Here is a 16,757-nt window from a genome sequence, read left to right as displayed (position 1 = left end):
AGCAAATATTAATTACATTTACTGCTGACATTGAATTTTTACTTAAACGGTTAATATTAAATACTAAACTTTGTATAAATTAGCTAACCCATTATTACTAAAATAACATTAAATACACATTATAAAAAGCTAAATAATATGGAGGTTAAAATAAGAATAAATAGCAATCTGATGTTTCATCATTATTAATAGTACTTGTACTGAATATTTTATAAATAAATTAAATATTCCAAACTATACTTGTATTTAAATATCATTTGATATGCTTTTAATGTACATAAATAATAAGTACAATAAATTAAAGGTTTTCAAGTTTAAATAGTTGCTTTGAAAATGTTTCATTAAATATATAAAGGCTAAATTAAACTAGCATTTTAAATATATTTACAGTTTAATGGTTTTATGTAGGTTAAACCTTATTTCTTATTTGATATTCCACCCATTAAATTAGCATAATAATTGTTAATTGCAATTCATGTATAGCTATAGAAAAATCTTCAGCTAAGCTTTAATTTTCGGCAAGATCCCTAAACGTTTTTACAATAAAACTTCGACCTTAATTACGAAACACGTAATTGATAAAAATGATTACATTCTTATAATTTGTAAAATAGGTACCTTAGTTATAGTAATTGGGTCTTCAAATGGTAATTAGGCTTGATGTTTATCTTTTTAAAAGCAAAGATCCTAATTAATTCAAACCGACGCTTTCAAACATAATTCATTCAAAAAAAAAAAATATGCACTCGAATAAAATGTTTTTTAATGGAAAACGTTTTTAATAACATAATCGGCGACAAAATTTCACATGCATCATGCAGGATTTTTTTTACTTTTTAGGCTTCCAATATGCATTTAAATATTTTTATCGATTTGTGAACCTTTTTATTTAATTAGTATTTGAAATCGTTTTTAGTTATTTATATAACCATATAATTTATATGCTATAATCGCGGTAGGAAAAAAACTTTGTGTTTTTTTTTACGTTTATTTTTAGATTCTATACCTTATGTATAGACTTTATAGGTTATCTATAGAATGAGTTATTAAAAAAAAGAATTCCTTAGAAATTAAATTAAATTTAGACTAGTCAATTCGTAGGAGATGATTCTACGTAATTCCAATTGAAATGGTAAAAATTGAAATGCACATCACATTTCAATTTTTAGTTTACGAGTTCGAATTTATTTATCTAATACGAACTTTCTTTACTTGTGAGTCTAAGAGCTATCCAAATGCCGCCTTATCAAAACAATACAGACTCCTTCATATTAGAGCAGAGTAATATCCCCTCTTAAACGTGGTTCGTTATGGATGATGGATGATGGATGAATACAAGACATGCTGAGAGATATTACATAATTTATTTTATTGTATAGACAAAATATATTCTCGCACTGTATGGATTATCTTAGTAATTTTGTAAATGAGAAAGTTTGTGCGTAGATGTTTGTTATTGAATCATAATCGAATGACTTGTCGGTTTTTAGTAAAATTTAGTATTGAAGTGGATCGTTTTCGTAATTTTATTTTTTTATTTTTCTGGTCTTAATAATTAGTTGTTATATAAGCTGGTATTTAATGCTATACATGATATAAGGCAGGTATTTATACCGCGTAACAGAGTATCTACAATAAAAAAAGGTCTCGCAAATGAAATCGAAAAACACAGCCCTTTTAAAAGCTAAAACAATTCCTTGTTCCACAAAGAGAAAAATGTAGGACTGATTCTGTCAGATTTGTATTTTTTCGTCCATTTTGTTCTTTTACGGTGGACTGAAAAAGCCGGTCCTAGGTCGTGTCGTGACGCACATAAGCATATTATGCTATACGCCATAGGGTTTACAATATCTCAGCTCTTTAATCTCGAATGTCTTGAATTATTGGTCCCGGCTGTCTGTGAAATAAACAAACCAGTATTTTTATATTAAAGGTAAAACTTATGTATGTGGGATATATTTAAACACCGATTGTAATAATTAAAATAATCAAATGAATTACTATACAATGCAATGCATTGGTACTGTACTTATATATTGACTTTAACATCACATATTTAGTGCCGCAGTCTGTCATCGTAGTTAATTATATATATCTATTATGTACAATTATAAACTTATGCGTTAAACAAACGCTTTACACATAAATCAAATCAGCTTGAATATATTTCAAATTATATTTAATAAATTATTAAAGGGCAATCGAATGTTTCTTAGTAATGAAAAATTGTTAAATTCAATCGCAATGAAATCAGATGTTTTCATATTAATACTTGTGAGTTGTTTTAAATGAAAATAAAACATTCATTGTTTAAGTCTGTTGTGGGTTGAGCAGTAATGAATAATAAATAATATAATATTGCGCCACGTTTTATTTAATGTCGGTATTTAATGTTTATTTCATATTTAATATGTCTTTTTTTTTATTTAACCTACGTCTGGACGAAAATAATTTAAAACAAAAATATTTTAAACCGAATAACTATTAAGCGTGCTAGACAATACTTTGAAGACTTTGACCTTAACGGCGAAAAAAAGGAAAAAATATTAAATGTCTGTGGTCGGAACAGTTGTTATTTAAAAGTAATATAAATAAACTACATCAGAAAGAAAATTAATGCATAAAAATGTCTAAATAAAGTCGCTTAAAATATAAAGAAGCATTAATCACATACGTTTTAATATATTTTTAATAAACCGTTTTTTTTACAATGTGTCAAAATTTTTTAATTAACAGAATTTTTATTTGTTTGTGATTTGTTGCTTATCGCTAAAATTATCATAAAATAAACATGACGTTGGAAATGTCGGTACAATCATTTATTTTTTTTATACTTTCTACTGAACATTCGAGATCGTTTAAATAATTATGTACGCAGATAATTTGTTTCTCTTTTGTTATAATGTTAATTTCCAGATAGGTTCCAATTAATTTTATATAATAAAAAATAACACATGTTCGTGGTTCGTCTTAAAACTGTGTAATAATTTTTCATCTATGTATATTAAGATTAATTTAAGTCTTACGCGTGATTGCTAAATTGAATGAAATGACGTAATGGGGCACTGAGTCATTTTTCTCGAAACTGAATACTTTACACGCTTATTTTTAGTATATTTATTTCTTTACGTATTTTATTGTATATACCTCATAACTTTCGCCGAATAATACTGGTATTAAATATTTTAAAAGATATTTTCACTGACGATAAATTATTTTAAAATTAACCAAAACTGGTTATGATATCTCAAAACTTTTTTTTTCGCATTCTCGGCCAGTGATTTATTAATTCCTTGACTTGTATCTAATAAAAAAATATAAATCTGCGTTCTAAAATCGATATCCTGTTATGGCTTAACATAATATTTTTTTATGAGTACATAAAATGTTTTGTTCATCTTATGTAAACATCTGCGGAAACAATTACGTACAATAGTTGAATTTGCATTAATGAACTTTAATAATGACGGGAAGTATTACTCATTTATTTAATTTTACACTCGCAGTACTAATGTTACGGCCCGTATTATCAGACAGATTATAATCTACGCACAAAAACGCGCGAAAAAGATCATTTGCGCAAATGTATTATATTAAATACGGAGTCGTTTAAATTAACATAAGAAATATATAAAAATAAATAACGTAGCTACGCCTAAAACATATGAATAATTTATCGTACATTAATCGCTTGCTTAAATCTCGTTACTTAATTTGAGTGATAGTACTCGTCCATATCTATAATTTTTAATTAATTACCACTTTTTAAATTAAATTATAATATATCTACTACAAAAACTACAAATTATTCGGAATTTTATAATATTCCACTTTTCAAATGGTTTCAAACAAAATTGTTAAAAAAAATGTATTTAGATGTTTGACGTAATAATGATGTCAAGTATGTTTAACTTCAACCGACTTCAAAAAAGGAGGTTATCAATTTAGTTGTGTTTTTTATGCGTGTTACCTCATTTTAGGGAAGAAATAATTATTTATATTGATGTTGTATACTTCTTGTTTGGTCCCAATCGACATTTGAAGTCGGTAATTTTCTATATACCTTTACGAATTAAAAAAAAACAAATGGCTATGTCTCTCTCTAATAACGTTGAACCCGTATAGAGTAAAATGCATGTGCTCTGAGCATACATACTTGTTAATTTGAGATGCTATTTATTTTGGATACTTGAATAAAACTCTACGGCTGATGCTGAATGTCGAAGCTTTGCATTAAAACTGCATATTACATGCATATGGTAATAATTACCACATAGGTCCATTCATATGAGTTTATGAAGTCTAACGAAGTTATCAATTGGAGTCTGCGCACTGATTTCAGTTCCATTTATAACAAATAAAAGAACAACTGCTTTGTCCCCAATAAGTGTAGTCATTTATTTAAAAAAAAATTCATACTTCTCGTAGTAGTGCTAAGTCCTTGCGTACAGACATACATACGTGGTACTTTATTTTATAAAATGCTGTGTTATTACATATTAGTCAAAAAGGAGCTACGATATTGTTAGCATTAAAAATTTTATCAGGAAAACTCATCAAGTTCGTCGCTTCGAGAGTTCAGTCGTGGAACTTAACGTATCGCGTCACGCCATTCGTGGGTCTAATGAAAGTGTCAGTTTTTATTGTGTACGTAGATTAGATTTTTCCCGAACGAACTTTGTAGAGGAAGCATTTTCAACCAGACCATGATACTTTTTATCATCATTTAAATTTACTTATTATGTGATCTAGTACATATAAAGTACACTCTGAACCATTGATTTCAGACCTCATTCGAGTCATTAAAAGCATGAAAAGTCAAAAAACACAACGTTAGGGAGTTGGCACTGCTACTCTCCCTTGCATTGGATACAACAATATTTCAGTCGCGGTTGTATAAATTAATTAAGAATCAATCTAGTCAATCACGCTTTTGCCGTAGCCGTGAAAAAAAAATCTTAGATCACGAACTGGCAAATTAGAAAAAAAAAATTAATTATTATTATAACAAATTTAAGTAAAATTGGTATGGTATATATATGGTAAATATGGTAACGCTTAAAATTGAACTGGAAAATGGGTGCGGCTCTCTCCATCATATTTTCTACGATGAAAACGGTTTTGAAGTCGCTACAATTACGTATCACAAATAACATTGTATTGATATAAGATAAATGTTAATAAAACGTTATTAGTTAATTGAAAAATCCAACCTATTTGACCTTTTTAAATGAAGCATCATAATCAAACGCATCCAATTCGATCATAAACCGAATGTATATTATTATTGTTATACTAAATACGTATTAACACAGAATTATATATACATTTTATGATTTTTTTTCTTACGTATATTTTATAGGCGTATTATCAAATTTAAATATAAAACATTACTTAAATTCAAGATAAATATTGAATTTCTGATAACTTTGGGCTATAATAATAAAAAAAATATTGTATCACCCACACGATAAGTTATTTCATTTGTTTTGTTTATTTTTATTATAATCGTATATATGTTATTAAGTGGAAAATTTGCTTATAACAAGTGTTATAAGAAAAAATCAATATTGATAAGTAAATAATGTTTTTAATTCATTTTTTTAAAACAAACTGATGTTATATGTTTATTAAAACAATGGTACTGGATTACAGTATTCTTGCGATGCATAGATATTATTTATACTTTATTGTACACCAGAAGAAAATAATAAAGAAAAGTGCTTAGAGCTAATTAATGTGGAGTACAAAGGAAGTTCTTATGGCTAATTAGCCATTCCTTCCAGACAACCCAATCAAGATTAACTTTAAAATAGAATATAAAATTCTATTTTCCAACTGAATATTAAATTTATGTTTCAAAACAAAGCTTACATTGAACGTGTACGCATATACAAAACCCTCTGTTTGAGAAAAGGTTTGTGACCGAATTTCCCTGACATATGCATTTTCCTGTCGATGTTTTTATCCCCTAACGGAGTACGAAGTTTGAATACGAAAAAGTAACTGCTTGTTCGGGCTTGAACACGCTTAAGTTGTTTCCTAAGTTAAGATCCTTAATCCGTTAAATATTTCCTAAGGGTCCTTAATCGGTAAAAATTTTCATGCACATATTAAGGAATATTTTATGACTAGGATAGATTTTAAGTGTACAACGCTTTGATTTTAAATGAGGTAATTTTTTTTACGTAAATTATCGATTAGCGCTCTTTGGGGGTAAGGCCGACGGTACGACGCTCTGTTATGCCTGTGTGTTTAGTGATATGTCTATATATGAAATATATATATGTAAATCGTTGCTTCTTCGTAGCAAAATTATATACTTACTATATAATACGTCGCTTAGGTTTTTTTTAAAGGTACGCCTTTATATTGGTTTATTGATTTTATTTATAAATAAGAAGGCAATAAAAAAATTGATGTTTTGTATGATGCTCCGAAACTTCTATTTTTTTTAATGTTAGTACAATTCTATTCACTTACGAATGCGAGCCCCCCCACTCAAAATTTTCAGCCTGCCTTAGCGACGTTCATCCTTACAAGATGTCTTAGCATGCGTGATACACTGTGCACGCTGATAATTTAACTTGGAGGGGCGCGCCTTCATGAGCCGACAAACCTATAAATATAACATACAAATTTTCGACCACTGCTTCGCCCACGTGTTAAGGAGGCGATCATAGGTTTTGATATAAAAAATTAAAAGCCTATACTTACCTTACTTGGCTTTTAATCTTACTTCATACCGAATTTCATCAATGTCGGTTAAGCGATTTAGTCGTAGGACAGAGTTACATTCGCATTTATAATATTAGATAGATATTTTTCCTATCTGGCGCAAACAAATCCGCTCCCAATACAAGTGGTAATAGTTTCAATTCCTGTTTTTTTATTCATGTAGAAATCCAGTTGGTCTTGTTCATATGTTGTAAAATATAATATAGTTAATTGCGTCAATGCAGTTGCAGAGAAAATCTCCGGTCTGGGCGCTTTCGTCACGAACGGCTGAACTATAACAGATGTACTTAAACTTGAGTATCTTATATCCCCTTAAAATTTTAAGTTGCGTTCATTTAAAAAAAAAAAAAATAGAATAACATTTAAAAAGACTTACCGTTTTATTTTTAAGAAGACTACAATTTCGTTCGGGTTTGTAAGTATTCTCAATACAATAAAATATTACAAAGTTCTATCTTTATATCAACATTTTATAAAAGTCAATTATGCACTCTTGACACATACGTTTTGCCTTAATTTGTCCTTTGACTTAAGATATTTTAAAATAATATGTATAATGACAAAGTTTGTGGAGGGCTGCGATACATTCTCAGACGCCTGTTTGGGGGCGGTTAGTACCGAATTCATATGCGTAGCTCAAGTAACTTAAGGTAGCTTAAGACGTGATTACCATAACTGAAAATAAACAACCGAATTGCTGGTTTTTCTTAGTCCAATCTACATTACAACCGGCTTTAAATTCAGCTCCTGTATAAGTCTATTTTATCTCGTTTTTATTGACTCGATCTAGGCAACGAAACATGCTGATAAGTTAGGAACTTATAATATTGAATATAGGTCTGGAAGTTGAGCTGAGATGGCCCAGTGGTTAGAACGCGTGCATCTTAACCGATGATTGCGGGTTCAAACCTAGGCAAGCACCACTATATATATGTGCTTAATTTGTATTTATAATTCATCTCGTGCTCGGCGGTGAAGGAAAACATCGTGAGGGGAACAAACTAATTTCATCGAAATTCTGCCACATGTGCATTTTCACCAACCCGCATTGGAACAGCGTGGTGGAATATGTTCCAAACCCTGCCCTAAATGGAAGAGGAGGCCTTATCTCAGCAGTGGGAAATTTACAGGCTGTTACTTTACTACTTTAGGTCTGGAAGTCACAGGATAAACATATTTAATGTTTTTTTTTAAGAATATAAATTAATATGGTTATTTATTTATACAAACATTTAAAACGGGATATTTACCACATTTTACTTTTTACTTGTTGAAGCTCGATATTTCGACATTATCTACGAATGCCTTGTGTCTCGTGAACAAGATAATGTCGAAATATCAAGCGCCACGAAATAAAAATATTTATTGTGGTCGTATATGTAAAAACATATTATTAGGCATCAAATTACAAAAGCATTTTTTATATAGGCATCAAATTACAAAAGCATTTGTATATAACTTAATGAAGTATCTTAATTAGGATTAAAAAATCCTGTTATTTATAGTCAGAATTTAAAATAATTTAACCGAGCTGACCTTATAAAAAGAAGAGGTATATATGTAGCCGTTTTACTATTCTAGAATTACTAATAACGATGCAATTGCCTCGAAATTAGGAGACTAATCGTAACCTTTGTAAATTGGAAGAATTCGCAGGTAGATAATCCGAAGGCCGCAGGTTCAAATACATACAAGCACCATGGAGTTTTGATGTGGTTTAGTTTGATTTTGTCCGCCGGTAAAAGAAAACATCAAAGATATGGACGTGGTGGATGATATATATTCTGTCATAGGTTTATCCACTAACTTAGAATGGAACAGTGTGGTGGATTACGGTATAAAAACAAAATCAAAACCGTACCCATGACCAGCAGTGACTATCAATATAATTGAACCACCAATTGGAAGAAGGGAATAAACGCCACTTTTCGACATATTCACTTTTAATCACTCTTAAATTCTTTAGGCGTAGGGCTAAATATTATACATTTAAGGCAGGTCTGTCGGTGAATAAATCAGGATTGATATTTCCTTAATAATCATTGATGATTAAGTTTATAAGTTGAAAGCAAAGTTATGAAGTTTTTTTCTTATCTCCGTTCCTATTTTTTGAATTTATTCCCTTCTTCCAAATGGTGGTTCAATTGTTTCTAAATAAATATTCCAAAGAGATTTGTAAAGCAGATGTTAAAATCATGACGAGGATAAACCAAGTTACAAAAAATATCTAATGCAGCCGTTTGTTACCAACCCGAGTCTAACCTTCTAAAACCTGCCGCGGTTTAATTAAAAAATATATATATCGAATCATCACATATGTTATATTTAATAATATAGTTTTAATTATATTTATTATTTATGATTACTCGTTTCTTTTTCAAGCTTAAAAAAATATTTTAAATTCCTTTATGGCCTTTTCGAGGCTCGCCTGCCTGGATGAATGTATATGTACTACAGATATAAAGGACTCCTTAGTCTCCAAAATAGGTGGGCTTACTTATATACCCTAGGTGGGTAGAGTTAGGCTTAAATTAAAAAAATACTATATCAACATCAGGAAAGTTTTATTATAGTAACAAGTCTGCTGAAGTACAAAGTTCTCATGAAATAAAATATGTCAGGTATGTTATAATTATGACAGAATAAAAATGTAAATTAATTTGAAAATAAACGAAAAATAATTTTATAACTTCTTTACGCCATTGTTAAGTATAATGAAATAACGGGCTTATTGCTAAAAAAATACTCACGAATTTAAGAACACACTCAGCTACAACTACTTAAGATAACAAGTCATATATAATTTTATAAGTAATTAATTTCTTCATAAAAACTCTTGTATTGCTAATGATTGTACATGTTATTATTTAAAAAAAGTTTTAGTCGAAAAAGTAAATATAATTCTATCTAATCTTTGACTTAGTCTAATTTAGAGTCGTGTTCTTAAACGGAAAAAACTAATTGTAAATTTTATTTACTAAATAGATATGACCTCTCACAAAGACTTACATATTTGGCGATGAAAATGCTACGTCATCTTATATAAGGTCGTTGAACTCGAAACGCCATTATTTTAACACAAAACCACATTTGTAACTAACGGTCTATATTTTGACAATTGTGAAGAATCGTGTTCTGTATTATAATTAAAAATAACGACTTACAAAAAAATAATAGATCTTATGCTTCGTCTCGACAAAGTTTAAACAATTTTTCACAACGAATTTAGATTGAGATAATATATTTTATATTATAAATTAAACATTCCGTTATGTTAATAGTACGACATGCATGAGTGTCTTTATGTAGGTAAATATTCTATGCTCTATTTCGTTGGGTTACGTTATATAACTATTATATATAGTAATATTAAATCCACAATAATAGTTAATTTACTTGTTGGTAGGGTGTTCTCAAAGTCCGTTTGGATAGATCTAGAATATTGGATAACACCACATACATTAGTCTGATCCTAATATAAGTAGCTCAGGCACACACACATCTAGATCCAAGAAAACATAGAAAACTAATGAACTTTTATTACATCTCCTCGGCCGGGAATCGAACCCAGGACCTCGGAGTGGCGTATCCATGAAAACCGGCGTACACACTCGACCACGGAGGTCGCCTAGATACCAGCATTTCATCACCTTCTACCGTAAAAACTGCATTACTCAGTATCTTCGTGTTTCTGTTTGGAGGGTGAGCTCTTGTGAACTACCAGTGGACATAACATCAAAGGGTTGCTTAAATTTATCTTACCGTTGATGTGTATGGATTGTGGTGACGTGTGGTGATTGGACTGACCACTTACCATTAGGCATACCCTTTGCAAGTATATCTATCTTTTTTAAATTAAAACAAAATAATACGATTGTATTTTTATATAGTTAAACTAAAATGAAAAAATACTTGCGTTACAAATGAAGTCTCGGGGAGAGGTTCGTTAAGCATTTCCGCGTTGGATAGCAATTTCTTTTCTCTGTTTGATAAATGAACAAGCCCTCCTGTTATTTACACTTAATATATAAAAATAATAATAATATGCATCCATTCTTATATCGCTGTGAAAACACTCAATGATTTGTAAAAAAATAACCCTTATATTTAGTTAGTAAATTAGTAGTAATATTTAAATAACCCACTTCTGAGGAAAGACCTCTCTTTTTAGAAGGGTTTAATATAATATAATAACTTAAAATATTTGTGTTCCCTGTTTATCTAATATACTTATATGAAAGAGCATAAATAACAGTTAAGACCCATAGATGTCCTTCTGCTACTAGAACCTTATCTGCCATTGAGAAGGTTTACAAATAGCGATACTATAAACAAGTTGATTAATCAAAGCAACAAGCAACGACCGGAAAAAACGTTTTCCTAGGGTTCAACAGATTCGCAATACTAATGAAACGGTACAAATCGCATACATAGCTTGTAACGGTCCGGTAAACTCTATAATATATACTTTTTTATCGTACATAACTTGTACTTCTCGTGCGAAGCAGTCTACAGTTGACTTACTCGGTATCATAGATGAACTATTATAATATTTCATTTTAATAGAATATTTTAGATCGTACTTATTATTATTACTGGAAATTATGTTACTTGGGAGATGACGTCAGATAGACTATGGAACGAGACATGCTGCGCCGAACCCAAGTAAATTGGGGTAAGGGCAGGAGGATGATGATTTTTAATCGTACTTATGGTCTGTGGATTGTTGGCAATTTAAAAGTCACCAACAATTACATAATCATTTTTGGATATGCATCTTCCCACTCACTGCAAACTGTAGGAGCGATTTGAAGTTGAAGTTCCCATTTTTGGTCCCTTTTTCGTAAAAGGGGAAGTGTCGAACAGGAAATTCGGAAGCGCGCAATATTTGATTTGACCAATGAGCGCATACGGTGTTAGAGTTGACTATCGGCTGTTACCAACCCCGAGAGATATAATGATGAATTAATAATATCATTAATTACTAAAATAAGATCTCAGATGTAACACATAATATGCTATTACAGTAAAGCTCGGTCATTTGTTTTTGTTTTATATTTACGGCTTTATAAATATAAAGGAGTGATAATTTAAGCGATGCTCTTTTTTTTAAATATGAAACGAATGAGACGAGAGAAAAGAGAATGAAGTTATACGTTTCAGTAAAATGTGTAGAACCTCCTATTTTGTGTACAAGGTTTTTTTTTTAGTTCAAATGTGTAACCGCATTAATGAATAGCAATGGTAAGTGATTACCACCGCCCACATACATTGGCACTGTAAATATTAACCATTCCTTACATCGCCAATGCGCTACAAACTTTGGGAACTAAGTGTTACATTACTTGTGCCTGCCACGCTCAGGGCTTAGAGCTTTTCCACCACGCGCCTCCAATGCTTTTCAGTATACACGTATGTAATACTTTTGCATTAGTACGATAAATTATTTTTGGTAAGGACGACTATTAATTCACTAAATTCCATTTATAATTAAACGAAGGAGTATCATAGCTGAGTTAAGATTGTTACAAATGCTTTGTTAGTTTTTGTGCATCTGATATACCGTTACCTTGCTTTTGTTACTTTTTAATAATTTTTATTTCCATTGTATGAGTGAGATCAAACATACAATGACTTTTACTCCAATTAGAATTCGAAGTTTAAATTTAGCCTTCACGTTTATAATATCTTGTTTTTTTTTGTAATAATTATTATTTTAATAATTAAAATTTACATCAAGATATAAATTGGCACTTTAAAAAGTTCCCACGGATTTGAAACGGCACCTCTCGACGCTATTCGTGTATTCAACAGTACTATCACGACTTACTGGCTGATATCATTTATTTTTAAATCATTTTGACAAGTTAACATTATTTTAAGTGTTGCGTTATACATTTAATGTTTAAATATATTTAATCGCCTTAATAAATCGAGGCCATGTGTCAAATGTTACGAATAATTATTAAAACCTCTACTTATAGACTTTAAATATTTAACCAATTTTAATTAATGATTTAAAACTGGAATACGACGTAATACCAATATATTGTTATGGAATTCACGTGTTTTAATGCAGCCGAATGTAATATTTATTAATAGTATTTGTATTGATATCGAAAAATGCATTTCGATACGATTTTAAGGACATTATTTATTTACAATCGGCTACTAATTGAATATAATATTCGTAATATTGCTAATAATTATTTGTTTTACTTACGGTTTTTAAAGAGTAACTCTCGACATTCAAGTATCGGAGTAGGTACTATTTCCTATTGTCATGTAGCTGACTTGATGCAAGCACATAGGTGACAGATCAACGCTTTTTGTAGGTTATTCTTTAAAAACAATCACAAAAATGAAATGTTGGAAATTAATAGTTCAAAATTGAATTTAATAATTATAAAATTTAAAGAATATGTGTATTTAAATAGCGTATTACTGGAATATCATCATTACATAGTATAAAACAAAGTCGCTTACCGCTGTCTGTCCCTATGTATGTTTAGATCTTTAATATGTGATTCGAGAGAAAGGTTTTTGTATATATACATGGACAATAAAATAGAGAAACACTGATAATTTTAGAAGTTTCTAATGTGATGTCGAAAATATAAAAATTCTGTAGTATATTCAGTATTAGCATTGCACCCGTGCATTGCCGGGCGGGTCGCTAGTTTATCTATAAAAACGATATTTATAAATTCCTATTAAATACTTTAATATTTAGTTATTTATTTAAGGTAGTAGGGTAGGGTCTGATTGAGTTGATGTGCAACAAAAATACCCAGAGATAATTAGTAAACTTATTACAGATACACATGTACCAACAGTCGATGATGCGAGCTGAGGAGGTACGACGACGGCGTCGCGAAGACATGCCCACAACCCAGACAGCCGTGAACAACATCCTGGCGGCAGCTGCCAGGGAGATGGAGGAGGCGAGACACGCGGCGCGCACAGGGGAACGTGTCGTTGCCAGTATACAGACTGAGCAAGAAGGTTAGTCGTGGTAAAGTTGCCAAAATATTGCCATTACAAATGTCACATCGAGGTTAATTTGATGGTAAGTTGAAAGTTGGAGGATGAGAGACATATACCTAGTTTCGACGATTGCATTGATAACAATAATAATAATTAATAAAAGCTGTGTTTCTAAAAACAATCTACACTTACTAATATTATGAATGTGAGAGTAACTCTATCTGTTTGTTGCTCTGTCACTACTACACCACTAAATCGAATTTGATGAAATTTCGTATGAACTAGACTTGAACTCGTAGAAAAGAAATAGGCTACTTTTATGCCAAATATATGATCAACCTCTAAATTAATATATAAATCTAAATAATAAATAACTAGTTTAGAGTACAGATATTTTCAGATATACAAAACATTTTATTGTCTTCGATGGAGAATTAAATTTCACCCGCTTTTAAATTGGGTCTTAATTATTTTAATTTACTTCATTAAATTGGGGACAATAAGTGCTTATATTCAAATTAAAATTAAAAATAGCTGCGGTACTGAAAACTTCAAGGGTTATAATTGCCAATTTACAAAAACAGTTCTGTGGCCTGGTGCTAAAAGGTCCAATGTCAAACACACTTACTTTTAATCAGAAGATAAATAATGCCGCCCGTGGATTCGCTCGTTAGAGGTAGGTCGTTTTGGATTTAGGCAGAGAATTGTAGCCTATGTCCTTTCGGTTTGATTCGTTCTAAATTTAAAATCTACTCTGGTCCTTTTAGCCACAGACTACAAATTGCTTGTGTGGGCTAAAACGTAAGATCCTATCAACGTCAAATCTAATTAAGAACCCATTTATCGTCAAGCTTATAATAATAATGTTTATAAATAAATGTTCGAAATTCGATAGTAGTTAAGGACCCAATAATAATTTTGTTCTCTGAAGGTTGTCAGCGTTTAATACGACGTTAGCGTAAAAGCTATTTTTGTTTTATCAATATTTACCATAATAATGTTACGGTTTTTATTTTATTTTTTCCTTCGAATTTATTATGACGAGCGATGTTTTTCAATACGTTATTCGAACACCGATTTCTATATTAAGCGTTGAGCGTGTTTTCATTTAATAAAATTATGAAAGTGAATAAAGACGTATGAATGATATTTTATCATACAATATGTTTTGATAAATACAAGTACTTTGTAACGATTTCCTAAATGTTAAATTTATTATCGACGTGCATTAGTATGAGTGCGCTTGTGCTTTTGATGTGTCTTAGTGTGTGTGAGACGAATAAAAGTAGAGACAGCAAAAAAGTACAAATAAGATCATGTTAGTTAAGTTGTTTTTATTAAAACGCTATTAATTTACGGGGAAGACACCCCGTCTTAGAGAATTAATTGATCTGTACACGATACAAGATTCTATAGATCATTTATATCAACAATATATATGTGAACTTTTATCAAAACATGCATAATGACAATATGTATGTTTTGATAAAAGTGGTAACTACCAAGTCTTGTTGATTCGTCTGTAGAATTAAATTTCCGAAAATTTTGGTTGATAAACATTTTTTTGAATGACGTTATAATTAGTTATTGAGCAAGGACTTAAAAAATAAAATAGTTTAATTTATAATAAAGGCGTCATTAGTGATTTAGAATGAATTTAAAAAAAAACTTGTATATATTTCGACAATAATTTACTAATTGGGCTATTAATTAAGAATTAATAAAACATTTATTCTAATACTACGTAGGCAGTTCGAACATTCATTTATCTCATCCTTTTCATTGATATTGCATCCATAAAATATAATTGGATGTCATTAATACGAATATCGATTATTCTGTTTTCATTAAGAAAAGTGGCGCTGCATGTAGTCTAAAGTTTTCATGTCGGTGAACTACGACTGGGGACCGGTCCGGCTTCCTTTCCTATTTTTCCGGAACGTGAAAAATATTCATGTAGAACATTTATAGCACTTTCGCGCTTGTACTGTCTTTTGTTTCTGCTTGTTAGCTCAGATGGCCCAGCGGTTAGAACGCGTACATCTTAACCGATGATTTCGGCTTCAAACCCAGGCAAGCACAACTATATATATGTGCTTAATTTGTGCTTATAATTCGTATCGTGCTCGGCGGTGAAGGAAAACATCGTGAGGAAAGCAGGTGTCTAATTTCATCGAAATTCTGCCACATTTGCATTCAACCAACCCGCAACAGCGTGGTGGAATATGTTCCAAACCCTCTACTTAAGGGGAGAGGAGGTCTTAGCCCAGCATTGGGAAATTTACAGGCTGTTACTTTCTGCTTGTTAACTTAAAAAATTTGTTCGAATCAGTTCTTGTGTAATAATTATTTTTATATAATGTTTTCTTGCTAATTTTCTTCATTAATGAATATGTTCTCGAACTATCTGGTGCAATGCTATTTGTGTTAAAGTCAGTAACCTAACATACGTCTATTTTAGTTTAGGTTACTTTCGTTTTACTAAGCATATCGGCTGAATTGTTATAGCTGTTTCTGAGACATGTCTTATGCAGTATACCCACAGATGGCTCGTTATTTAAACGTTTATCGAACCTGTAATTAGTTACCATCTTAGGCCTTGGCCCATCAGAGGGTAATATAAAGGCTGTTGTTGAAATAGTCAAAGCTACGTGTAACCTAAACAAGAAGGGATCTGATATTACGCAATGTAGTCATAGCTTAATATTATTAGGTGCCATAAATATGTTCACATAGTTTCTTATCATTAAATCGTCGCAAATCAAATTCAATCCGCAGCAGCTGCAGCGTCAGAAATGAAAAACGAATTAGAGAATGACAGACCGAAGAAACGCGTCTCGATAATGTCCCCAGAAGACGAGAAGTTACGTGCAAAGAAGAAAGCTATGACAGTTCGCTTCCAAGAAGACAATAAGACTGATGAACGCCCTGCCAAAATTTTATCACCAGGTAAGTGAGAGCTATTCCGTAAGAAAATCGAAATTCGTCACAAAACGCGAACGTGATATGTCAACGTCTGATATGCAACATTG

At 30.8% G+C, this 16,757-nt stretch overlaps 1 protein-coding gene across 4 annotated transcripts in view; it reads left to right on the top strand.

The window, feature by feature from the left end:
- The window catches only part of LOC124536866 (zinc finger and BTB domain-containing protein 49-like), a 40,026-nt gene that overhangs the window by 2,021 nt on the left and 21,248 nt on the right, over positions 1 to 16,757 (top strand). For all 4 annotated transcript variants that reach the window (XM_047113509.1, XM_047113508.1, XM_047113511.1 and 1 more), the window contains exons 4-5: positions 13,557 to 13,743; positions 16,504 to 16,674. In XM_047113509.1, the coding sequence (XP_046969465.1) occupies positions 13,557 to 13,743; positions 16,504 to 16,674 (358 nt within the window). The remainder of the gene's footprint in view (positions 1 to 13,556; positions 13,744 to 16,503; positions 16,675 to 16,757) is intronic.

The sequence above is a fragment of the Vanessa cardui genome, chromosome 17, assembly GCF_905220365.1.
Source record: "Vanessa cardui chromosome 17, ilVanCard2.1, whole genome shotgun sequence".
In the NCBI taxonomy this organism is placed as follows: domain Eukaryota; kingdom Metazoa; phylum Arthropoda; class Insecta; order Lepidoptera; family Nymphalidae; genus Vanessa; species Vanessa cardui.
This window is presented reverse-complemented; position numbering and strand designations above follow the sequence as displayed.